The sequence below is a fragment of the Ursus arctos genome, unplaced genomic scaffold (assembly GCF_023065955.2).
Source record: "Ursus arctos isolate Adak ecotype North America unplaced genomic scaffold, UrsArc2.0 scaffold_1, whole genome shotgun sequence".
Classification (NCBI taxonomy): Eukaryota; Metazoa; Chordata; class Mammalia; order Carnivora; family Ursidae; genus Ursus; species Ursus arctos.
The window spans coordinates 19,775,979-19,803,656 of NW_026622763.1; the positions used below are offsets into that span (position 1 = coordinate 19,775,979).

Genomic DNA, 27,678 nt, shown 5'->3' on the forward strand with positions numbered 1-27,678 from the left:
ATAATAGAATATTGCTAGAGATAGGTAAATTTTATTAATATAAAAATATGCATATGTACAAGATATGCATTTATTTGGAAAATGGCCACTCAGTCATCATAACAAAAAAATTAGTATATTTATGAGACTGTCACTTAGGCACACACTGCTGAATTAAAACATTTAAGATCATGTACTGTTTGTAATTGTACTGTCTTCAGAGATGAAAGGAAATATCGCCTCTTTTAATAGGGAAAAATTATTTTTGTTAGAGTTTTTATCAGTAGTCATTTGGCACAACTTAAAATAGAAGTTATCCTTCAGAAGGCAATCTGTATAATGTATCATATTTGTTTATTTCAGTCATTAAAGATTCTCCATCCCAGAGTCAACTCTTATTCAAAACCTAATTAACTATATACATTTTCAAAACCTTTTCCTTTCTTTCATTGTCTTATTATCCACTTTTAGCTATTATACTGAAAGTCAGTGACATTTTAAGTCTCTGGGTAATAGAAAATGAAATAGATTGCAGGAATGAAAACAGCTAAAAATAAATTATCAAATTTATTAAGTTTAGTGAGAAGTAAATTTTAAACTGATGCAAATATAATTACTTGGATTATTTTTCATGCTTTTTCCCTTGCTATGATAAAAAATGGAAAGTTGACTTTACGTTAAAGGAGGTTGCTATAATTATGAGCTTAAAATGGAATTCTGCAGTGAAACTTCACAGTTGTTTCTCTTGATAGAGAATTTATAATTTTTGTTATCTCCTACACTATTCTTAATCTTTGTGTTCTTATAGAAAAGGGGTTTCTGATATAAGAGGTTTTAGGCATTTGGCTGTGCTATGTTCTTTTTCCTGGGGGAAAATTATAATCTGTATATTCCTAAGTATTAATCTATAAAGGTAAAATGTACATAACCTTGTGCTTTGGGGAATGTGGGTAATGTGCTTTTTGTGGCAGGCTGTGGCTGGTGTTATTATAAACTTGCTTAAATTGCATGCTTTGGCTATGACTTCTCTGACAACTTATGTGATCAGTTTGCTGTATTAAACTTGTTCATGGTGGGGAGGGGAAGCAAAATTATACAGTAAATCAAAAATACCCAATGCTTTTATGTGGTAACCGCATGTTATGCAATGTGAATTTTATTGTTACGTATTTAAAACCTGCGTTTTTATATGAGGTTTAAAAAATCCATATTTTTCATTACTCCTCCCCTAGGTTCTGAGTCTTCTGGTAGTGTAGGGTCATCTACGGGCTCTCTTTCTCACATCCAGCAGCCTCTTCCAGGTACAGCTCTCAGCCAGTCTTCTCATGGCGCACCTGTCGTCTATCCAACTGTCAGCACTCATAGCTCTCTTTCCTTTGATGGTGGCCTAAATGGGCAAGTCGCATCTCCTAGCACTAGCTTCTTTTTGCTTCCCTTGGAAGCGGCAGGCATACCACCTGGCAGTATTCTGATCAACCCACAAACAGGTTGGTATCCAGAAAAAGGTGTTTATTTCAGTTGAGATAGCAGGAGTTATTGAAAATTAAAGAATGTGTATTAAATGTATTATATGTATATGTGCTGTCAGCTTTTTATTTTTTATGAGTAAAAAAATTTTCTCTAGAACTTTAATAAAACATTTCTGCTAGTAAATGTTCTGAGACATATTTATATCAGAAAGTATTTTTCTCTTTGCGACATCCATATGTCATCTTTTAGGCCAAACAGTGGCCTAACCATAATTGAAAAATAGTTCATTTCCTAGAAATGAGACAACCACCATTGAAAGAGCTTTATTTGATTTAAAAAAAACAAAAATTATCCTAGGAAAAATAGTATGCATTTCCTGAAGAGGGAAAGAATAAACAGCTCTTATGCATTATAGAATGAAGTAGACAGAACCTATAAGTAATTGTCCTTCTGAATATGGTAATTGTTTTCTCCTGAGAAAAAGGTAAGGGACTTATTATTATTATTATTATTATTATTATTATTATTATTAGGAAAAGGAACTAGGTTGTCTTTATGAATTAATATTGAAGACACATATTCTTTATAGTTAGGTAATAATTCTCATTTATTCAGCATTTACTATGTGTCATGTAATGTGTTAGGTGCTTTAAATACATTATTTATAACCATAACAACCCTATTATGTAGGTGAAATCCTCAGTTACAGATAAGGAAACTGAATCTCAGAGACTCAGAAACTGCAGTCATAATGTATTTCATTATGCGTGCAGTATGAGCAAATATAGAAAACATGATCTTTTGAAAGATCACATGAAGTCTTGGTCCCTATTCATAATATTATAACCCAATAATTTTGTGAGATAATGAGAACAATCTTATAAATCATTTGATAACCTTCCTTAGAAATTCTCACACTTAACTGATATGGTCACATCAGCACGGCAGTAGTTGGGCAATGTAGGTAAAGGTGAGAGTATCAGGGTCTCTGTGTGCTCCTGAACCTTTCCCTTTGTTCGTTGTGGAGAAGACCATGGCTTGGAACTCGTTACCTTCAGTTTTCTTTGCATCTCTTTTTTTAAGATAAAGTGTTGGAACTGTTGTTTCTATTATAAGAATTGAATAACTGACTATTCAGAAATTCAGTTTTTGCTTAATAACCATTATGTTCTTATCCTTCAGATTTATTATATTACTAAACTTCTTGTTTTCCTGAAATAGGATATAAGATGACTTAATTTACTGTTTACTATTATTTTTCATTCAAAACATTTTAGTTAATGAGTTTTTGATAATATGAAAGGTTCAACTGAATAGGAAATGATAGAGTGAGCAACTGATCAACCTGAAATTGAATTGTAGTCTTAATTTTAAGTGTGTCCAAAAGTGATCTCTTTGCTTTTTGAGAACAGCATTACAACATATCCAGCTTTTTTCAGACAGTCCGAAAGTTACTTTTAAAACATGTTTCCACCCAAATCTTCTTTACCATTTTTTTCATAATTATTTAACAATCAGTAAATATCCAGCATGACTTGTTTTCATATAACTAAATCATCAAGAAACTAATGAAAATTACTTGAATTTGAAGGACTTTGTCCTCTTGGTAGCTATGGAACAGTATATTCTTCTCTCCCTACAATTACTTTATTTTATTATGTAAGTTTCAAAAGAAAATGGGGAGAGGGATTTACCATGAAAGAAAGGATAATATGAAAACAATTTTAAAAACTATTTAAAACTATTAAAAACTAGTCAAATTTCTCTTACTTTCTTCTGTATTCCTCCCATTCTAAATGGATATCATAGTGTATTTCACATAGTCCTTTTTTGTTTTGTTTTTTTAAGTAATATACTGTATAGAATAAGGAAAAATACTAATTTTGTTAATTTATTTACATGTGCATTGAAAAAAAAGTCTGGAGGAAGGTATCTAAATTGTTAACTATAAGATTATTTTCTTTTGATCTCTATTTATTAGTTATTTTCCCATGATAAAAATATTATTTTTATAATAATATAAAGTTGTTTAGAATGCATGTGTACAAAAGAGAATTTATTTACGTAGGCACTTAAGATATCCCCCCAGTAATCAGTAAGCAATAACAACAGGCCTCAAAATCAATACTAAAGTTTTCTCTTACCTGTGAATCAAGCTCATTGGAATTAAAAAGAAATTATTTTGAAAATTCTTTAGATTTCAGAACTTAATGTACTACTTTAGAAGTTACAAAATAAGGACTCTGCCATCAAGTCCATGATTTGAAATTTGAAGCTGTCAACCATTTGTAATTTTCATCCAGTGTTAATTTCACTACTCAAGTATACACAGTGTGATCTATAAACTAGTTTTTTCTCACCACCTAATAGAGGCTAATTAATAATATTCCAGTATCCCAAAGTCAAGAATTTTTTCTTAAAACTGAAATGTGTTACAGCCTTACAGGACCACAGTCCTATACCTGAGTCCCTTGAGCAAGATATGTTCAGAATTCAGAGGCTTTTGAAAAATATAAAATAACTTCAGTAGATTTTGGAGCAGCACCCCGCATGGTAAAATGCTTCAGCACAATTTTTGAATATTTACACCAAGAAAATCTTTCAGTTTTCAGAAACTTGGGTCTTTAGGATTGTGAATAAGGATTATAGACAAGTGTTGTAAATTGATCGTAGAATGACCTATGTTCGATATCTATTGTAAGTATTTTTTTCCCTCCTCTTAATTTTTCAGGTCAGCCCTTCATAAACCCAGATGGAAGTCCAGTTGTGTATAATCCTCCTATGACTCAGCAACCAGTTAGAACCCAAGTGCCTGGACCTCCACAGCCACCTCTGCCACCCCCACCACCTCAACAACAAGCAGCTAATCACATTTTCTCACAGGTGCACATATCCATGATTACATAATGCTAAGTTCATCTGCCCTTGCTTATTTGGGACTAAACTCACTAATTATAATTGGGATAGCCCAAGTATTTCTTAGAACTTTAATGTTCCGTACCAGTGATGTCCCATTCCCTGCTTGTAGGAAGAGAGGTTAACTTCACAGGACTTCCAGCTAATATAGAATATATATTGGACGGAAGGAAACTTTGTGTCTTATGAGCCTATGTGGTGAGTATGTTCTCCCCATTCTACAACAGCAAGAAATGGATAAAAGGAATAAAAACAAAATTAAGATTATGACAGTGAGCAAAATAAGTTAGTTGCTCTAAGATTCAACAGATCAAGAAGATAGAAGAAACTGAGTTGAGTTGTTCAAGTTCTGCAAGGTACTCTCCATTCCGTCTACCCTATGAAAGAGAGGGTTTTGCAAAAACATTCTGAATTAGAATTCCCAGAAGCACTCTTAGTAATGTTTTGAATTTGTATAAATGTTTAGAGTTTACACATAAGCTTTCGCATTCTGGCTTTTCCCCTATAGATGTGTTACTCATCCTTGGGTAACTTGATTATACCAGTGTTAACTCTTTTACTTTTATTCGCTTTTAAAAGTTGTGTAACATCGCAAAGACAGTTTGTATAGTTAGTTGCACCTCTTTTTCCCCATAAGACTATCTAAATATTCCTCTGTTGAGAACTTGCGGAATATTTTGATGATGTATGAAAGAAGTATGATGAGAAACTTGAACTGGAGAAATTTCATTAGTTTTGCTCACAAGTTATATCATTTGTACTGCAAGGGTGAAGAATGTAGGAGCAGTTTGATAAGATTATCAAATATTTTGAAAGTTTTGTAAATAATCGTACCTCTGGCAGTTAAGACTCCTAATAGGCAAGGCAGTTTATATAAAGTAGAAGGATTTCTAGGTTTTTGCTGTGCTTCTAAGACAGTACAAATACATGTAGAGGATATTGCCTAAAACCATTTCCAAAGACTCCCGTATCTGCTTCGCAGCCCCATTTGATTACAAACGCTAAGGTACACATCAGACTACGTAAAACTCCCTCCCTGGCCTTCTGTGCCTTGCCTTCATTCGCTTTGGGCCTGAAGTGTTTTTCCTTCATCGTGCTGTTGCCTTAGTTGTCTTTGTAGTGCTATGTATTTTCACCAGGACCTTTATAGGCCTGCTTTTCACTTCATTCAGTGGAAATAATGTTTGTCTGGCAGCTTCTGAAAAGTCTAAGGGTTTATCTATGGTTATATATTTCAGATTATTATCTCTTAGAAATTATTTTGTCTGATTCGGAGATGAGACAATCCTAAATGAAGGGGTAGACAGCTTAGTTTAGAAATAGAGCCTTGATGGACTATAATTTAAAATCTTGGGATATGCATCAACTTCATGGCTGATTTTCCTGGCATTGCCTCAGGTGTTTCAGGTAAATTCATCATCAGATACCAGGAGAGAAAATTGATGAACAAATGATACTCAGTAACCATTTTTTGCAGAGATAACCCATCCATGAAATTTCAAATAACCAAACAAAATAATACTGTGATTTCCAAAACCTTCAGATGGGCTACATGTCTTAACAACCAATCACTGCAAGTGGATGTTGTTTTGCAACCAGTTGCAATTTTAAGTGGGGAAAGGTAGTGCTGAGGCTTTTTCTTTTCTAAGTGGTGTCAGAATTTCACTTTGATCAACCAGTGTTCTCGCCCACATTTGTCTCATTACCGCTTGACACTCTGGGAGACGTTAATTCATACCATTGGTGTTCATAGGACTCCCCTTTCTTTTTATCCCCCAGCAGTCTAAAGCTTTTGTTTCATCTGACACTTACATAGTAAGTCAGATGTCTGAAAGAAAGTTATGTCTTAATGGTTGTCTGACTTAATAACAGATCGAATAGCCTGTACTTTGGAAATTCTAGAGCTACTGCATTCATTTAATGTGGTATGTGCTGTCATCCATTAGGAAGCTTGCTAATTTCTAATCAGGAGGTTAGTGAGGGACCAGTGTGTCTCTACATCTTTCAGCTTTTACCCTTTGTAGTACTTTTACTTTAATTTTAGATTTTTTGTGGGATTCTGATCTAAGCCCTTTACTTTTTAGAAACTCTTGCATTGATTTTGTGGTAGAAGTGCAACTCATCATTACACATCTTAGTTGTCAGAACAGTTTCTCCTTATTTAGATTATTTCCTGGACAATCTTATTCAGTTCATTTATTTTGCATTTGTAAAGTATTCTTTTAGAAAATACTGTCCAGAGGGAGATTCATGTATATACATTTTAACCAAAAGTAAGAGTTTTCACTGGATAAAACCTGGGTTCCTCCAGTGTTTGCTTTACATGACTGTCTACAGGTCACTTAACTTATCTTCGCCTGATTGCCACCTAGAATGTGGATGACAAGAATCTTTAAGCCAGTATGTCTGTTACCCCTTCGGAATAAACTAGATAATATAAATGCAAGACTGGGAAACTAAATCAGATGCCAGTGTTAGCCTGAGGATGGCCGGCTGTACTGCTTAAGGTTTAGAAATGTTTAAAACGTTTTTCATTTTTTTATAACACCTGTTTTTTAGTGTCCTGAGAAACATAAAACTTATTGTATTTTCCTGAAATGCAGGAGTATTTCATTACCAAGAAAAATTTCAAGTAACTAGTTTTTTAGCTCCTGGCATCTACTCTCTTGATAAAAATTTTTAGTGGCAAGAAAGATCTGTTTATCTTCCTTGTGTAAAAGTGATATGTCTGTATGTGTGGGTGTGCCTCTGTGTGTGTGTGTGTGTGTGTGTGTGTGTGTGTGTGTGTTGTTCTTTAGGCTGTTGTTCTTAATGGTACCCACAGTATATTTTTCTTTAAAAATTGCTAAAAATTCAGACATTTTGGTCCCAAAAGAGTATTTAATCATTCCTTATCAAATAGAGAGGGTAATTGGCATATGTGTTCATTATCTGGTAATGAGTGAAGTTTATCTTTTTTTGTTTAATGTCATAATACTAAATAGAGCAACTCCTCCATCAAACAAGGAAGTAAGACTGAGTGGTTTTGCCTTTACTGACTTAACCTGAGGATTTTGGTTAGATAATAGGATTTGAAATGTCTAAATTACCTGTTTCTGTGAATCTAATAAAGAAATCATTTTATGAAAAATTACCTAATTGTGTATTAAAGCATAGGGTTTTTTAATTTTTACTATACAGTTTCTTCATTTAGCATCATTTTTGTTGTTTCCTTTATCGTTGTATATGACTTTATAAATGTAGTTTAAGCTATTGCCAAAGAAGTGTAACTTTCCATTTTATGCAATTCTTGTAACATTTTATTCTGACATTAACATTGTTTGCCAACCTGTTATTCCTTAGCCTGTTCGTCCTCTGCAGTCCTCTTCACAGCCTGTTCAGTACTCTACAGCCCCTTACCCATCCCCGCTCCTGCCAGTCTCACCCACCCAGCAATACTCCGTGGTACTATATCTCTATTCACCTCCTGCATTGTTTCTGTGGGCTGATGTGTGATGGATGCTCATGAATGTGATTAATGTGATACGATCTTCTGTGATTATTTAAAGTCATGGACACATATATACTGAAAAAGTGTTTCTGACCTGTATTAAAAATAATTTAGTCTCTACTGTATAGTATTTGTTTTATTGGCATATTACAGTGATTGTATAAATCCTAATCCTGCCTTTTCATAATGAAATGATTTTCAGGTTGACTATGTCCAAAGATGGTTTAGCTACTTTTCACATTGAGGTCAGTGCTATCTTTGCAATCCTGGAGTGGCAGCTTTCATCGGGGCTTAAGGCTTTCTATTCTTTCTGCAATACATAGGTCCAGTAGACTTCATACCAGTTATTAAGGTGAATTGGACCTTAAAACTACATAAGACATTATGTATATTTCCAAAGAAGATCCCTAGATATTTAATCTGTGACTGTAAAGAAATGGTACCTCGTTCAATCCAAAGTATGCCCCAAATTATACCCCTCAGTAAGAGCTTAGAAGCACCAGTGCCGTGAATTCTCTCTGTGACCTTCTATAGTTACGCTAAGAATAGGAGACAACCATGTAAAGTACTTCCTGCCTAGTGCCTAACATGAAATCAGTATTCAATAAGTGTTACTTTCCTTCCCTTAAAATGAGTCTCAGCCTAATATACTTTTCCCAGTGATGCTGTTATTTTTCCAGACTATATGGCATCACATTTTGACATTACTTTTCAAGTTAAATTGTAACCCATATCTTAAAATCACTTGACACTTTTTAGAAATGTTTTCTTTTATTGAGAGTGTTTTTGTTTTGAGCTGGCGGCAACCTTATTTAACAACATTGGCTCTGAATGTTTTTCAAAAATGACTTCCAGTCTGAAAAAATAAAATTTTGCCAGCACTGAGAAGATCGAAAGCATCATTAGAATAGCATAAAAGCATCAAAAATGTTTTGAAAAATGGTGGATAATTGGAATAAGAAAATGACTTTTTTTTTTTTTTTGAGATGACTCCATTGGCAGTATACAGTTAAAATATTTGGCCAGATTACTGTGTAATCACAGCTAATAAGTATATTTTGGTACATTTTACCCTTTTGAAAGTATTCATTGAATTAGGCTAATAGTGCTAGAGTATGTCAGAGCAGCACTGGGAAGAGTAAAACCACATATTTTCAGTCGTTGAATCAGGTTCCCCTTTTCAATCCCTTGTTTTCTCCATAGCCGTAATGCACTTTGCAAAAACCAGCAGACTGTAGAAATTGCAGACATGTGAACTTTGATCTGACAACTCAATTGCCACAATTTTTTAAGTAACTCTCCAAAAGTCTCCTCTTAACAAATTGTGGTATATACTGTTGCCAATCTGTGGCTCTTTGGGAGCAAGGGGATGCCATTTTAACCCCATTTTTGTCACTTCAGTGATATTGTCTAGACCAGTCAGAACTGGTCCTTATTGCTATTGAGTCAGAGAAAACATTTGTCAGATGGCATGTAAATCATAACCCTCTCTTGGCTGGACACCACTGCCTGCTCACCAAGTAGCAAAAGCAGTAGGAAACTGTCATTTGGATTAAATTTGTGTTAACATCTGACTTTAGGAAGAGACTGAAAAACACTAAGGAAGAATAGAGTTTATGGCCAAATTATTTTTGAGACATTAGAAGTATGGAGTGGATAGATTTTATATATTTTATTTCATTTCTACTAGTATATTCAACAGGTATTGCTAAGATATACAGAGGTTCATAGAAGCAGAATCTTGCCTTTTTGGGAAGAGGTAAAGAGTATGATTGGTACCATGCCTTGCTAGTTACCTGGTCTTTGAAGTCCATTCAGAAAATGTTAACTGTATAATATAAATACGTCCAGTTTCACTTCCACATCCTAATGTTCCTTTAATCGTCATTTAAATAAGTGTCTTTCATTTTTTATTGTGAAATGTTGGTATACCCTACTCTTCTGCATGCTGCGCACTCCACTAGATACACTTTATAAGTAATTTATAATGACAGCATTGTAATATTCCTACTTTCCTGCCTCAGAGTTCTAATTTTATTGAAGCTGTTCTGTTAAATCATATCTGTTGTAGATGTACGATATCCATAATGCATACTACTGCAAATCATCTTAAAATATATGAAGCGGGTTTTTTTTTGATAAGTTTGGTTGATAAGCTTTTCGATAAGTATGTATGGAAGGCTTACTGATTTCTGACTTTTCCCTTTTTTAGCAGGACAGCCTTGGGTCTCAGTTTAGCCACATGAGTCTCGCCCGCCAGCCGTCTGCAGATGGTTCTGACCCTCATGCCACCATGTTCCAGTCCACTGTTGTTCTTCAGTCCCCACAGCAGTCTGGTTATATCATGACGGCAGCCCCGCCACCACCGCCGCCGCCGCCACCACCACCTCCCCCTCCTCCCCTGCCACCTGGGCAGCCAGTTCCTACTGCTGGCTATTCTGCGTCTGGCCATCCTGTCAGCCAGCCTGTGCTTCAGCAGCAGGGATATATTCAGCAGCCCTCACCACAGGTAATGTCGCTTTTTCATCTTTTCTCTCCTACAGAAACCTCTTCATTTAAGATCAGTTTAACCCTAGAGAGCTTGCTTTTAATTTCACATGTTGAGAATTTGTGACAGTGTGTAAACAAAGCTGGTCATCATCTTCCCTTCTCTGGAGATTCTCAAATGCATGCTAGACGACCACATGACTGGTAGACCCTTCAGTTGGTTGGATGGTTAAAAGTATGTGACCTCTGAATTTCCTCTTGACTTGATTTTTTTTGTTTTAATTACCTTAAGAGAAACACAATAAGGTAAATACACTATAAAAATAAAATGATGCATTTCAGGAAGAAGTAAGTTAGTTTACGGAGAATTAACATCATAATACTGTTAAAGCTTTCAGTGTTATTTCTCTACATTTACTTAGATATTCCTTAATTTTTCTCAACGGTATTTGGTAGTTTTCATTATATAAGTATTGCATATATTTTGTTAAATATATCTAAGTATGTAATGTTTTTAAATGCTTTGTGGGGTGTCTGGGTGGCTTAATCAATTGAACATCTGCCTTCAGCTCGGGTCATGATCTCAGGGTCCTGGGATTGAGCCCCGCATGGGGTCCCTGCTCAGTGAGGAATCTGTTTCTCCCTCTCCCTCTAACCCTTCTCCCTACCCCTCACCCCAAAGATGCTCTCACTCTCTCTCAAATAAGTAAAATCTTTTTTAAAAAATTCCTTAGTATTCTAAAGGAGATTATTTTAAAATTTCATTTTCTGCTCATCATTTGTTCATATGTAGAAATACGGTTGATTTTTGTGTATTGATCTTGTATCCTGTGGGCTTTCTAAATTTAATTCTAGTACTTTTTTCATAGACTGCTTAGGATTTTCCAAATTGAAGACCATTTCCTGATGCATTATCCTTTCCAATACTTTGCCTTTTATTCCTTTTTCTTGCCTTATTGAATTACCTATGAGCTCTAATGTTGAATATACACACAACACAACAGGGGGAAGTAAAATCCCTAGAATTCATTTATTAACTAAAGCTAAGTTTTGAAAGTACATATTCGGGGCGCCTGGGTGGCGCAGTCGTTAAGCGTCTGCCTTCGGCTCGGGGCGTGATCTTGGTGTTCTGGGATCGAGCCCAAAGTCAGGCTTCTCTGCTAGGAGCCTGCTTCTTCCTCTCCCACTCCCCCTGCTTGTGTTCCCTCTCTCGCTGGCTGTCTCTATCAAATTAATAAAATCTTAAAAAAAAAAATTTAAAAAAATAAAAATAAAGAAAGAAAGAAAGAAAGAAAGAAAGAAAGAAAGAAAGAACATATTCTTCCTTGTTTCCAGTCTTAACAAAAGCGTTTGGTTTTTCATCATTAACTATGATATTATCTGTGAGTTTTTTGCCCTCTGTCATGCCCTCTATCAGGTTGAGAAATTCTCTTGATTTGGTGAGTCTTTACCATGAGCTGAGTATTAAATCTTGTGAAATCTCATTTTCTGCATCTATTGAGATGACCATGTGATTTTTCCCTTTTACTCTATTTATACAGTGAATTATTGTGACTGACTTTTGAATGTTAAGTTAATCCTTTCATTTTGAGAGCACACTACCACTTAATCATGATGGAATGTCTTTTTATATATCGCTGGATTCATTTTGCTCTTATTATCTTACGGATTTTTGCATGCATGTTCATAACAGAAGTTGGTCTGTAGTTTGTGTGTAATGTCTTTTTCAGGTTGTAGTATCAAGATGGCAATGATTCTGGCTTCAAAATGAATCGGATACTGTTGCCTTCTTCATTTGCTAAAACAGTTGGTGTAGGATTCTTCTTAACATCCTTCTTAAATATTTGCTAGAATTCACTAATGCATCCATCTGGACTTCGAGTTTTTTTGTAGGGAAGATTTTAAAATTACAAATTCAATTTTTTAGGAGATATAGAGCTAATCCAGTTTCCTTTTCTTGTTTGGATTGAATTTTGTAGTTTGTATCAATTTAATTGTCAAACTTATTAGCAAATGGTCATTCACGAATTCCCCTTATTATACTTTTAGTATCTTAAGGATCTATAGTGGTATCGCCTCTTTAATTCTTAATGTTGGTAGTTACACTCCTCTCTTCTTTTTCCTTTATTTACTCAAGAGATTTATCAATTCCATTGATGTTTTTTAAAAACCAACTTAGGATTTCATTAATTTTATTACTCATTTTCTATTTGAACGATTTCTACTTTTACCATTGTTTTCTTCCATTTGCTTATTTTGGGTTTTATTTGCTCCTTTGTGTCTGGCTTCTTAAGGTGGAAGCATAGATCATTCATATTTAGATTGTTCTTCCTTTCTAATATAAATTTTTTAATGCTATAAATTTCTCTCTAGGCAATTAGCTGCAACCCACAAAACTGGATGTGTTGTGTTTTTGTTATCATTTCATTCAAAATGTTTTGTCTCTTTTGTGTGTGTGACTTTTTTTTTTAAGATTTTATTTATTTATTTTGACAGAAAGAGAGAGAGAGCACAAGTGGTGGGGGGAGGCAGGGCAGAGAGAGACAGAGAAGCAGGGTCCCCACTGAGCAAGGAGCCCTATGTGGGGCTTGATCCAGGGTCCCTGGGACCATGACCTGAGCCAAAGGCAGACGCTTGACCAACTGAGCCACTCAGGTGCCCCTGTGTGTGACTTTTTTGACAGATGATTTATTTTAGTAGTGTGTTATTTAATTTCCAAATATTTGGGACTTTCTAAATACCTTACTATTATTGATTTCTATTTTAATTTCATGTGGTCAGAGAATCTACTCTAAGATTTCATTGTTTTGGAATCTCTTGAGTCTTATTTTATGTCCCAGTATGTAGTCTTTTGGGGGAAGATCTATATGCTCTTGAAAAGAATTTGTATTCTGTCGTTTTCGTATTTTGTGATTTCTTTTGGTTTTGTTTTGAGATGAAGTTCACATAACATAAAATTAACCATTTCAAGGTGAGCAATTCAGTGACATTTAGTACATTCACAGAGTTTTGCAACCATCAACTCTCTCTAGTTCTAAAATATTTTATTTTTATCACCCCAAAAGAAAACCCTCCTCATTAAGCAGTTACTACCCATTCGTCCCAGCCCCCAGCCCCTGGCAACCACCACTCTGCATTCTGTCTCCAAGGATTTGCCTATTTTAGATACTTCATATTAATGGACTCATGCAATATTGTTACCTTTTGTGTCTGGCTTCTTTAGTTTAACATGTTTGAGGGTTAATCCATGTTGTGGCATGTATCAGTACCTCATTCCTTCTTTTGTCTGAATAATATGCCGTTGTATGAATATACCACCATTTGTTCATCTTTTCAACCACTGATGGATTTGAGATGTTTCCACCTTTTGCCCATTGTAAACAGTACTGTTATGAATATGTAGGTACATGTTTTTATTCAAGTATCCACTCACATTTATTTGGGTATATACCTAGGAATAAAATTGCTGAATTAGGGGTGCCTGGGTGGCTCAGTCGTTAAGCATCTGCCTTAGGCTCAGGGCGTGATCCCGGTGTTCTGGGATCGAGCCCCACATCAGGCTCCACCATTGGAGGCCTGCTTCTTCCTCTCCCACTCCCCCTGCTTGTGTTCCCTCTCTCGCTGGCTGTCTCTATCTCTGTCAAATAAATAAATAAAATCTTTAAAAAAAAATTGCTGAATTATATGGTAATTCTGTGTTTAACACAGAAATCGCCAGCCTGTTTTCCACGGTGTCATTCTGTATTCCCATCAGCAATGTATAGAGGTTCCAATTTCTCCACATTTTGACAGTAACACTTATTATTTACCTTTTTAAAATTGTTATTACTATCCTAGCCATCCTGGTGATGTGAAGTGGGTGTTTCATTGTGGTTTTGACTTGTATTTCCCTAATGATTGGTGATATTGATCATCTGTTTATATACTTGTTGGCTGTTTTCTCCCTCCTTTGGAGAAATGTCTATTTTAAGTCCTCTGCCAATTTTTTCAGGAGATTGTCTTTTTGTTGTTGAGTTGTAAGAGTTCTTTATATATACTGTATGCGAGACCCTCATCGGGTGTGTGATTTGCAAATATGTTCACCTGTTCTATTCTAAAAGTCTTTTTGACTTTTTGATAATATCCTTAATCTACAAAAATTTAACTTTGATGAAATCAGTTTTGTCCATCTTTTCATTTTACTGCTTATTGCTTTTCTAGTCATATCTAAGAATCCATTTCCAAATGCAAGGTCATAAAGATTTTATCTTTATGTTCTCTTTTATGAGTTTTATGGTCTTTAGCTCTAGTAATTAGGTCTTTTATCCATTTTGAGTTAATTTTTGTGTATGATAATGAGGTATAAGGGTCCAGCATCATTCTTTTGCATATATGTATCTATCTGTTCTGGCATCATTTGTTGAAGCCACTGTTCTTTTCCCATTGAATGGTTTTGGTACTCTTGTCAAATATCAGTTGACCATAAATGCAAGAGTTTGTTTCTGGACTCAACGTTTATGCTATTTTCTGTTTCCACCTTTATGCCAGTACTACACTGTTTTATTACTATGTCTTTGTGGGAAGTTTTAAAATCAGGAAGTGTGAGTCTTCCAACTGTTCTTTTTTAAGATTGCTTTGACTATTTGCCTATATGGCTTGTGATTCCATGTAAACTTGATGGTTGGCTTTTCCATTTCTGCAAAAGAGGCCGTTGAAATTTTGGTAGAGATTGCATTGCATCTGTGGATTGCTTTGGATGGTACTGCATCTTAATATTAAATCTTCCGGTCTTTATGAACATGGGATCTCTGTCCATTTACTTAGGTCATCTTTAATTTCTTTCATATTTTACTGTTTCTTGCATTTTGTATCCTCTAAGTATCAGTTGAGCCAATGTGGTTGATTCGTGTTTTTCAGATCTTTTATCCAGTTCTATCAGTAAATGGTAATGGATTTGTCTATTTCTCCCTTAAGTTCTGCCAGTTTTTTAATAATATTGAAACCTATATTAAGCAATTTATATTTATCATTTCTTCCTGATACATTGACTCCTATCATTATGAAATGATTTTTTTCTCTGTAGTACTGTTTCTTGTCTTAAAACCTATTTTATCTGTCTTTAATATAGTGACTTCAGTGTTCTTTTTATGAGCATTTAAATGGTATGCCTTTTGCATCCTCTAATTTGTGACCTTAATATTTAAAGTCTGTCTTTTGCATATAGTTATATATTTCATCTTTGCTGTTCTGTCTAGTCTCATTGGAATGTCTAGTCCTTTTAGCTTTAATATGTATGTTGAGGTAGGTATGCCACATTGTTATTTGTTTTCCATTTGTTCTATCTCTATTTTATTCCTATATGCCTCCTTTACTGCCTTCTGTATTACTTGAGCTCCTTTAGTGTTCTAATTTAATTATTTCTTTGGCTTTTTTACTAAAGTCCTTTAAATCTTATGTTTGTATAGTATCTTTAGCTTATAAGTTTCTATTTCAAGTTCATATGAAACTGCAAGTAAAATATAGTAGTCACATAAACAGTATAATTTTATTTATCCTCAGTTGTTTGTGCTACTGTTGTCATATACGTTGCATGTGTATACATTATAAATAAAATATATTGTGTTACGATTTTTGCCTTAAACAATGATGTGTTTTTTTAATTAAGGGGGAGAAAAGTATATACTGTTATTTATACACATGCTGAAAAGTATAATAATAGATTAAGATCTGAAATTAGGACATACCTATCGCTTGCTGATACCTCCAGGAACAATTAAGGGATCACATATGTATTGCATCTAATGGTTCAGAAATAGAAGAATGTTACAGTAAATTTAGGAGATTCTTGGCTTATAACTGATCTAGAAATTCTGTATTCAGCTGGTTTCCAGATGAAAGAGGCACTCTTTAAGATGTCTACAGATGTCTCTTCTTTTAGAAGTAACCCGATGGGAAGAGCAGAACTAGCTTATGAAGCTAATAAAGTTAATTTACCACCAACTTCTACATCACTGAATTGTTTATTCCTTATTCTAAACTAGGTCAGATTACTTTAAGAGAAAAGCACAACTGATATAAATAGCTCCAGAAGGAAATAGAATCAAGCTAGTCTTACTGGGTTTTTCCCCAGTTTTATTAAGATATAATTGACAAATAAGATTTGTATTGGCATTTTAATTTACATTAGAAATAGGAGAAAAAGAATGGAACCAGCACAACTGTGCATTAGCGTGAGAGTAGATAAACTGGCAGATGTATACAATGATTGCAGTTCAGCGATCAGATTGAATGAGCTAGCAGTGTACATGTTTCAACCAAAATAAGTCTTAGAAAAGGAATGTTAATTGCAAATAAGTTGCATGGAGTTATATAAAGTAGAGCACCATAAATGTAAATTTTTTAAATCTTCAACAATTTTCTTTACAGATAACACATATAGTAGCAGTTTAAAAACATTTATAGGGGGACGCCTGGGTGTCTCAGTCATTGGGCGGCTGTCTTCAGCTCGGGTTGTGACCCAGGGTCCTGGGATTGAGCCCCACATTGGGCTTCTTGCTCAGGGGGGAGCCTGCTTCTCCCTCTGCCTGCTGCTCCCCCTGCTTGTGCTCACTCTCTCTGACAAATAAATAAATAAAGTCTTTTTAAAAAAATAAAATAAAATAAAAAAATAAAAACATTTATAGGAATCATATATACCAACTATAGGATAATGGTTTTTCTGTTGAACATAGAGCAAAAGAATGTTGGAGTGAGCCCTTGGCTATTTTAATAGTGTTTGGTTTTATAAAAGAGAGAGGAAAATCTGAAACAAATGCACCTGAAAACTTTAAACCTATTAAATCTAATTGCTGGGCATATTTGTAGGTGTCTTTTGTTATGTATTCTGCATGCTTGAAATTTTTTTTTTTAACTTTCAGTTAAATTTAAAGCTAAGAAAATCTGTTTTCAGATGGTATTAAAAAGAAGTATTACTCATTACACTCGTTCCTCAGAGAGGACATTTCTATTGCAAGTGAAATTGACTTTTTTTCTCTCAATATCCTAGATGCCAGCCTGTTACTGTGCTCCAGGCCACTATCACTCCAGTCAACCTCAGTATCGCCCAATCCCTTCTGTCCATTACAATTCACATCTAAACCAACCACTGCCACAGCCTGCACAGCAGACAGGTGAGTAATATTTCTGAGGCTATGATCTCTTAGCTATGGATATTGCTTTTTTCATTCTGCTTTATTTCAGTCTTACTCTTAAGATACTGCCTCACTCCGCCTGTCAGGGGTCCCAGATGTGATACGTATGAATATACAAACCACCGAGATTGAAAGAGTGGGCAAATCATAGCACCTGCCAGAAAATAACTCTGCCAGGTTTATATGCTAAAGTGTTCAGAGCCATAACGAGAAGACTATACCAGGCTAATCAGAGTAATGAGCAGCTTCCTGTTACTCCCTGCCATTGTAGTAAAGCCTGTTTGGGGGCCTGATAATCCACCTCTGTTAACAACAAAAGAGAGACAAGGCAAGCTAAGAGGTCTCCTGAACAGCTAACCTAGAAGCAAGGACCCAAGTAACCCAACTTTGAGAATCTGGCCTGGTGAAGATATTTTGATGTCTTGGTCTCAGTAAGCTTTCAAAAGGAATGATGTTCTTAAATATCTTTTTTGTGTTTTGTTTTTCAGTTTACTGGTTGTATAGTGAAAGGTATTTTTAAACCAAATGCAGTCTAATACTAGGCATATCACATATATTAAAACTCAAAAGATTCTTTTCCTTTTGCCCTCTTAAATTTTCCTTAAGCTTTCAGTGAAAACTACTGTGACCTCAGTGTAAAAAACTATCTTGAGTGAATTCCTTTCTTTCTGTACCCCACCTAGATTTGTACTTCTGCCCTAGATGTGTAATAAGGTACTTTTCAGCCTTTCATAACTCTAGTGGTTGAAGTGGAATGTTTATTGGTATCTTTGAGGCCTTTTTAGCTGGTTGTCACTGTTGGAGGCTCTCACACTATATCAGCTTGACTCACTGAGACCACATAACCCTCCACTCAGGCAGTTTCTTGCCTCTTGATATTATGTGCAAGTCATAAGGGGAGCCGTGGTTTTAGGAGAAAGACGTCTGCACAGGGCAATCTGATGAGAAGTATTCTCGCTTCTCCCCACTTGTGCAGTCTTCAGTGATCGCTGTGACTCACCAACTTCCTTAACCAGAGAGGATTCTTACTTATCACCCCTGGAGGGGAGCTTTCAGGTTCTTAACCCATTGTTCCTAGGAGTCATCTTATACTTAGTACAAGGTCTTCCCTTTTTCGTGTTACTAGCCCTGTATTGTAAGTGTGACGGATGTTCTTCCAAAGGATATTGAGTACAAACATTGTTCACTTTAGCCAACTTAGAATTTGTCTTCTGTCTTAATTATGACTCCCTTTAGTTCAAGTTTTCCTGAAGTTTGATAATACAGTCTGCTTCAAATAATATAAAATTTTGAAAGTCATCAAAAGTTGTTCTTTATAAGGGAACATTCATTGTGACACCATTCATTAGCTTCAAACACGTTTTATTCTCATAGAAATTATTTTCTGAGTTTTCCTGGGCCACAGTGACTGACTTTTCATATTGTTTTGTCTTGATTTTTTTTTCAAAATTATAATACAGTGTACAGTTAATGTCATGATAACAAAAAAGTTTACTTTCACTCTCCCCATTCAAATATCTCCTGTGTGACTAATTAACTTGGTTCATTAGTACAGCTTATTAATGAGGCAAGCAGAGGTCCTTTGCTCTGTATTTGTGTGAGCTTATTAGTTTCATTCTTTTCCATCGCTAAATTTTTATTCTTCCGCATTGTCAAACTGCCTACAGAATTAAAACCTTCAATCACAGGTCGGACCAGTGTGCTTTTACAAATGCATCTCGGCAAAAATATTCCCACTTAATGAAAACAACTGAACATGCCACTCCTCCCAAATGAAGGCCAAAATATCTGTGTTACAAAGAGTAGGTGATACAGTAATCGTGGATTTTTTCCTAACGCTAATTATGGTGAGAAGGAAGGAAACAAAAGTAAGTTAGATTGCATCTGTAAAGTACAGGCACAGAAAAGATTGTATGTCCGAATAGTTTTTGACATTGTGTTTGACTCTTAAAATCATCATAATGTAACATGTTTTATAGAATTTGTCCTTCCACTTATTTTATGTACTGTCCTCTCGGTTTACAGGCTTAAGTTAGTTGCATATCATTCAGTGTGGAGAAAAAAAAGAGAAATAAATCCTCACAGGATCCTTATCTGAGAGGGAAAGAAATTTTGTTTTGTTAATAAGTACAATAGCAAATTCCTCTTTAAAGAAAAGTTCAGTAGTGCCAGTGGCAAGTGTTGTGTTGGCAATTTTAACAAACCTTTTAATGGAATTAGTAGGATTTGAACTACTAAAAAAGTTATAATCTAAGAATTTGTAGTTAGCTAATGGTTATTTTTTATGTTAAAGCATGTAGAAAAGTGTGCATTTATATTTGTGTGTATCCTAATAGAAAAGTAAAATGCAGTGGGAAATGGACAAGGCAATTTTTTCTGATTTTTAACAAATTTATAGCAGTTTTTGTCTACATAGTTTATATTTTTATATGTACACATCATACTTTCTGGATTTCATTTTTTATTCTTTTCCTTATATTTCCCTACATATATTCCACAATCCCAGTCTGATTAAAATTAGAAATAATTTGTTAATGTCTCTTACATTTTTGTTTCTTGTCAAACAACATTTAGTGAAGAAGCATATTATTTTCTTTTATTACATAAAAGGGTAAACCTAATTGTTCAACCAAATAATGAAAACAATAGGTTTGGAACAGCTCTTCTTCACTGGGGCACGAATAATTTTTAAATGTTTATATATGAATTTAAAGAAATTGTCCCCTACCTTAACAAATCCAATTGAATTAAGTGGTGTTTGTTGGGTTTTTTGTTTTGTTTTGTTTTTTAGGTTTTTGGTTTGGGGGGGCGATTACTTCTTGAATTAAGTAATCTTAAACCAGGGGATATGGCAAGAGAAATAAAAGATTTTCTGTTATTTTCCCTTTTGGGGGCAGGAAGAAGGTTGGAGAGATATCTCAAGGATAAAATGCTTTGGTCTTCTATCCCACATGCGTGCTAGAGGTCCACAATAGTTATTGATCCCCTTGACAGTTATGGGAATTGACTTGAAAACAGTGCTAACACTATTGCTGAGGAATGAACATACATATCTTGTGTTATGAATGTGAAACTGTTGTGGTCATTCAAAACAAGGTTAAGTCAACCCCAGTCAACAGAAGCAGAAGAAATTCTGGCTATATGCGGCTTTCAGACAATGGAGTGTGTAGTGTGAAAGAAAACAAAATAGGAGTAAAATCCTGACAGCCCTTATTCATTTTTAACTGGTATTAGAGCTATCACTTAAAGCTTCTGGGTTTCAATTTACTAACTTGTAAAGTGTAAGGGAGGTTTACTATATTGTTTATTGAAGCCTCTGTGTACTCTAAAATTCCATGATTCTATGTTTCTAGCTTACGTGAGTCCTTTTTAGTTCAGAAAGGTAGAATATTAGAAGATTGGTTTGCAATAGCTTAGTGACTTACTGTCAATTACTAGAGTCACACAAGCAACTATTTCAGAAGATATGGTTATTTGCCATTTGCAATAATAAGGATTTATTATCTTAACCCTTTATCATAAAGTTTACAGCTTGAATACTATAAAGTATACTACATGTAAGGAGCTTGATATAAAGAAACCGTTCTGCACATAGTAGTTACAGCAAAGATTTTGGATTTATGAGGCCCTGGCTATTTTCTGTGTAGCTGCTTTCATTCCTATGACTCTTTTTTGAAAGGTTTGCAGCTTTACCATATATGTTTAATATTTTGCAATAATTGGCCTTGTTCCTGAGCTGTTGGATTCGGGGCCGTAGCACTGTCTGAGAGGTTTACATTTCTCACAGTGAACCGGTCTCTTTTTCAGCTGCTTCCTGGCTTCTTTTTACTCAGGTTTCCACTGCTTTTTTTCTTTCTTTCTTTTTTTTTTTAGTGCTGTATTAAGGTATTAATATTTGCTTATATTTTCCGTTATTATGCCTTTTAATCATGCATCATACTCAGAAATAGGGATTTGAATTTAAATGACAACCTTGTCTTAATATAATTTACCTTTTAAAAATTTGTGAAAGCTATTGCTTTAATTTCTTTTCCAAAGTAGATTTGAATGGCAGATTCAGTTTGGTTTATAGCTTTTCTTAAAAGTCTAATGTCTTAAGCATGCCAGACTCATTAGCAAAAATCGAGTATATCTTTCTCTGTTGCTGCATAACTTTTAAGGAATATTAGTGTGCATTAATGCATGCCATCTAATGGAACTAAGACACCTAAAAGCATCTGAAACTACTTGGGCTCTGACCCGGGATATAATTCATTTTTTTTTTCTCCAAACTGTGATATTGTATGCATGTGGGAAGCAAAATGACTCTGTAAAATGAAATGTCATTTTAATTTTGCATCCAGCTGATAAATTCAGAGAATATCAATGCACTATATCATCAGTGTTAGCTTTTCAAGGAACTCAGAACTATGTGGTTCCAATTAAGCTTCATTACCAGCAGACTATAGTAGGTTCCCGATGAACCACACCATAGAAGGAACATTTTAGGATAAACAGTCTGTAACATGTGGAGAATATTGGCAGCATTGCAGAGCACAAATTTAAAACTAACTTGGTTGTAAAGGGTGAACAAGGAAAAAATGGACATATTGGATAAGCACCAGAGAGATGATATTAGCAGGGGACTTGGCTGTGTTAAATAGGGACTTCAGTACGAGGCTAGTTTCTTTACTGGCATCTTTTGACTTCAAATAATAGGAATTTTGTAATGACGTTACTTCATGATGGCCCTGGTTATCCTTGCTTTTTCATTGATTTCTCTGAGCTTTTCTGAGTATTGTGTGACCAGCACAGATTCAGACATTGTGTAATACCTACAAATCCACCTATTTCCCTTTTCCCTTCTCCATTAACCTGCCGCCACTGAAACCTGGAGCCAAAGGTATCTGGTAAGTACCCACAGATTTCCTTGAGCTGTACAGACTCTTCTATAGGGTCATCATTTAAATAGCCATGAGCTATAACCTCTACGTGGCTGTTTTTATTAGATTTGTTTTTTTTGTGTTTGTGTCTGTGTTTATTTCAGGCACAGAAATACAGGAGAAGGTGATACAGGAGAAAGAATAGTGAAGGTGGGCTGGTGTTTGTGTCTTCTAAATTCACCTAAGAGGCTATCCTTAGTTGAACTTGCCTGCTCACTAAAAATGTGCTGCAGGCATGCACCAGGATTACAAACTTGAGGTTTTAATGATTTGGAAACAGTTCATCTAAATTGTGTTGTAGACATCTAGTTACAGATAAACAGAGTTGGCAAAAATGGCCTATCAAAAAAAAAAAAACAAATCTACCCTTACACTGCTTCTGCTGTAAGCTTAGTCTTGAAAAACTTAAATGAAATCCCCTTAAATTTAGGGCTGTTCTGACGAAGCAGTCCTTTGGTTCTTTTTATTATCTTTCTCATTATATCTAATCCGTGTTACTAAGAATGCTTTCCTTTAACACAAATGCTGTTCAGGTCATCTGCATAAAGTAAAACTAGCCTGTTAAAGCCTGTGCAGTACTTTTCTGCTGAGCACTGTTTCCTTCTTGCTCTCTTCTCTGTTGAAGTGAAGGAGAGTTAAAAATAGAATATTCTTTGGAGCCCTCCAGGGAAGTGCCTAAGCCATCAATTTATATTGTCCTAGTTCTCTTTGCTTGCAGAATTGATTGTGCTCTCCTCTGAAAGTGCTGGAAGAAATGGGGTAATATTGCAGCAGTGCAGTCCTTTAACAAAGCAGAATGACAGCATTAAATAACACCTATGTTGAGGTCTGGATGTTTATTCTGTTTGGTATCACTTAATATTGGCATTGCTTACTTTACAAAATATATGTTTTCCCACAATATTGACACAAATTTGTACAGGTGCTGCAGATCCTATTTTCCTCTAACTTCCAGGTTAAACCTAGATAGATCGCAGGAAGGATTTGTTTTTGTTTTCGTTTTTTTCAATTTCTGATATACTGAAACACTTATTATTAAAGAAAGAATAATTTAGATGTAACCAAGCTGATGATATATATTGTGTGTTAGAATACTGGAAATACTCTTCTCTTAGACTTTTTTTTTCTTCTTCTTCTTCTTCCAAGTTTTATTTAAATTCCAGCTAGTTAACATAGAGTATTAGCTTCAGGAGTATAATTTAGTGATTCATCACTTACATACAACACCTGGTGCTCACCACCACCACAAGTGCCCTCCTTAATACCCATCACCTATTTTTTTTTAAGTTTATATAAGTAACCTCTACACCCAACATGGGACTTGAACTCACAACCCTGAGATCAAGAGTTACATGCCCTCTGACTGAGCTAGCCAGGTGCCTCTACCCATCACCTGTTTAACCCATCCCCCTGCCCACCTCCGCTCCAGCAACCTGATGGTACTTTTCATTCTCTAGGATTCTACTTCCTCTTTCCCAGTCTTCAGCTTTCCTCCTCTTTTCTAGATCACTGTGTTGTTTTGTTTTGTTTTTTTTTCTCGGACTTGGCAGTCTTCAAACTATACCATCTAAACTATCAGAACTATGTCCCTTCCTTGCCTTTTAGACTGTATAATTAGATAATGAACTTGAACCACATTGCCACTTCTCTACTAAGTGCCACTCTGTAACATTTGATGCTCAGCAGCCTGAGATTCCTTTGCTTAAACACAGGTTCAGAGGAATTTGTGAGCAACTTGAATAGTTCTCTTAAATGTAAATTTTATTTATGAAGTGTGCATAAAGTGAGGCATACTTGTGATTAGATGATCCTTTATATTATGTTGCTAATAAATTATTAATGACTTTGTCTTACATAGACAGTGGTAAGGTTCTTATCTTTAATTTGATTAGTAGAATGATGTGGTGGATTTTTCTGTTTTTAGTGCTTTCCAACTGACTATTTCTAGTTTTCCTTGTGGTTATAGTAACTTTAACCAGCATAGTTCCCATGGTCTTACGTCACCCAAAAAAGTTGATTTAATCTTTTTTTCAGCTTTTTAAAAATTTGTATTTAAGTAATCTTTACACCCAGCATGGGGCTTGAACTCATGACCCCTAGATCAAGAGTCACACATTCTTCTGACTGAGCCAGCCAGGCGCCCCAATCTTTCTTCAGCTTTTAATATCCTGCTCTTTAGAGAATATACTCCAAAATTACATACTTTGGGGGCTCCTGGGTGGCTCAGTCAGTTAAGCATCTGCCTTCAGCTCAGGTCATGATCCCAGAATCCTGGGATCGAGTTCTGCATCAGGCTCCCTGCTCAGCAGGGAGTCTCCTTCTCCCTCTCCCTCTGCCTGCCACTTCCCCTGCTTGTGCTCGCTCGCTCTCTCTCTCTGACAAATAAATCTTTAATAAAAAAAAAATTATATACTTTTCAACTAGTTACTAGGTTGTGGGTTTTTTGTTGTCATTATTGGAGTGAGTGGTCAAACATCTCATTGTAACTTCTAGAAAAACATTCAGGTACCTGTCCAAATTACCAGTAGAATTTCCCTCCTGGGGTGCTAGTCTAACAGAGTATCAAATGTTAAATGATACTTTTTTCAGCCATGACAGGCTTAGAAAGAGTCCTTAGGCCCTGGCCGCTTCCTGCGCAGTGTGGTTCATACCTGGTGAGTTTTCCTGCCTCAATATAAACCTGAATGTAAAGCTACTCAGTGTATAGAGAAGAATCATTGCTTCACAAGGACTTAAGACTTAACCCATGATACAGAACGTGGCCCTTTGTACACAGGCATCCAGATTAAAGCTGGCTTTGCCCCACCGGGTAAAGTCTGATTTCTTGGCAAAGCAAGTCAACTTTGCAGAGAAGAGAGCCAGATTATGAAAATTTTGTTAAATCTTGTGTGGATTCATCTGGGATATAGCAACAGAGTTATACATTTTGAGCAAAGTCAGCCTTTGAAGCAAAACAGCAAAGCTAAACCCCAACAAGAAACATTGAAGATTGGCATGAAAATACTTAGGTTGAGAGACACGGATCAAGGGACATGAACCTGAAACATGTCACCATTTGAGCCTCCTTTTCCTCTTCCCAACTGTTTCATATACATGTGAGATCTAATTATAATCAGGCAAGCAAGTGTGACCTTGAAATACAGGAGGTCACAAACCGCACATCTTGAGAGAAATGGGTAAAACAAGTAAAGGAGAGTCCCTCCCAAGGAGAGGACATATGGGCTGATCGTTTAAACTCTTCGATATATGGTCTTTTTTTTTAGCTCCAAGTTCATGTAACTACCATCTGTACTAACTGTTAGCCAACTTTTCACTCTGATTCCTATTTTGGATTTTGGATAACTACATTTATACCTACAAATAATCTTCAGTTCAAATGAAAAAAGTTCCCTGGTTGGTCGACTATTTCCAATAATTTTTTTTCCTATAATTGAATTTATCTTGAGATTTAAGTATCTTAAGCTACAGTTAAAGTTTTTATTAACCAAAATACTCAAAAAATGGAAGGAGACCAAGTCTATAGTGTTCCACTTGTTTGAGCAGTATTACTCTAATATCTTTCTACTTCAACATTTATCCCTGAGAAAGGTAAATTTTAGAATCAGACTACCAAGTGCATATCCCAGTTACAACACTTACCGGGAGGTAACCTTGGGCAAGGTGTGAACCTCTCTGTGCTTTTGTTTCTTCATCTCACTCCATAAATAAAGTGTTTAGAACAGTGCCCAAAACCTATTAATGTCATGTAAATGTTAGTTACTAATGTTACTTTGTGGTACCATCAAAAAAATGAACATTATGTAGAATTCTAAATGAAAAGTCCTAGGAATTTTGGGCAAAATTTGTGTTTGGTCTCAATTCCAGAGTGGCCATAGGAAACTGACATAGTTTGTTGTAAAATATTTAGTCTTTTTGTCTTGTTAGCTTCTTAACGCGTGCCTTTTCCTTAAAGTACAACAGAGTTCACATTAGTTGACTTCTTTTCTCATCCTTGGATTGTTAACTTGAGGTCTAAATATGTTCTAAGAAAATTTACTTAAATTAGTTCCTTCCCATCTTTTTTGTTTTGTTTTTGTTTTTCTTTGAATTCAGTTAACATATAGTGTATTATTAGTTTCAGAGGTAGAGTTCAGTGATTCATCGGCTTACATAACACCCACTACTCATTACATCATGTGCTCTCCTTAATGTCCATCACCCACTTACCCCATCCCCCCACCCCATCCCCTCCAGCAACTCTCAGCTTGTTTCCTATGATTAAGAGTCTCTTATGGTTTGTCTCCCTCTCTGGTTTCATCTTGTTTTATTTTTCCTCCCTTCCCCTATGATCCTCTGTTTTGTTTCTTAAATTCCACATATGAGTGAGATCATATGATAATTGTCTTTCTCTGGTTGACTTACTTCCCATCATTTTTAAAAATTTCTGTTGATCTTATCTATAGCTATGGAAAAGGTTTTAAAACAGTATGTGTGCCGTTTCTATAAATAATGCAAGTGAATATTTATATTGATATCTGTGCATAGAAATAAGGCTACCTATATATACGTGTAAATGGTGATTATCTATGAATAATTGTTTTACAAAAATGATTTTTTCTATAGTGGCTTTTTCCTTTTTCGTATTTTCCAAATGTTCTACCATGAAAACATACAGTATAATCACATAAGGCTTTTTTAAGAGGTGTTTTAAATGTCCAGACTTATTCAGAAATACTGAAATAAAACCTTCATTTCAAGCTTTATATATTAAATGTAAACTAAAACAGTTTTGTGTTCTTCCTTATCAAGTAAACACTTTGAGATTAATGACATGAAATCTGCATTTCAGCTGCAGTGCAGTTTCTAAGGAGAGGATTTATGAGTGACCCAAGAATTCGTGAATTCACTGAGGTTATTTGTAATCATGTGGTCAAGTTTCATTTTAATGAAATGGCAATTAAATGTGTTTAACCCTATTTTAAACATGTTACCTTAAAACTTAAGTTCAGCTTTTGCTTACAGAGCCATTTGCTGAATGTGGAGAGTGAAAAACGCCATTCTTGGTCTGCCTGTCAGCATGCATAGTAAGCTTCTGGTTTCATGTAGAAGCATATGTTATTTTGATTCTGTTCTGTTAAGAATATGTTTTTCTCTGTTATCTATTCAGTGAGTATAAATATTGAGTGCCCACTTACTGGCTTAGCTCTACAATAGCTGATATGGGTTTCTTTGTTTTTAATGGGGGTAGGGAAGGGGGATGTTAAGT

General features: G+C 35.2%; 1 protein-coding gene across 21 annotated transcripts in view; it reads left to right on the forward strand.

Annotated features, from left to right (window-relative positions):
* R3HDM1 (R3H domain containing 1) overlaps positions 1-27,678 on the forward strand; it is a 195,761-nt gene that overhangs the window by 106,592 nt on the left and 61,491 nt on the right. For 6 of the 21 annotated variants that reach the window (XM_044388238.3, XM_048214545.2, XM_048214542.2 and 3 more), the window contains 5 exons: positions 1,212-1,466; positions 4,181-4,332; positions 7,708-7,809; positions 10,068-10,364; positions 17,367-17,490. In XM_044388238.3, coding sequence (XP_044244173.2) covers positions 1,212-1,466; positions 4,181-4,332; positions 7,708-7,809; positions 10,068-10,364; positions 17,367-17,490 — 930 coding nt within the window. The remainder of the gene's footprint in view (positions 1-1,211; positions 1,467-4,180; positions 4,333-7,707; positions 7,810-10,067; positions 10,365-17,366; positions 17,491-27,678) is intronic. The other 15 variants (XM_057316255.1, XM_048214552.2, XM_048214549.2 and 12 more) reach the window with 7 other exon arrangements.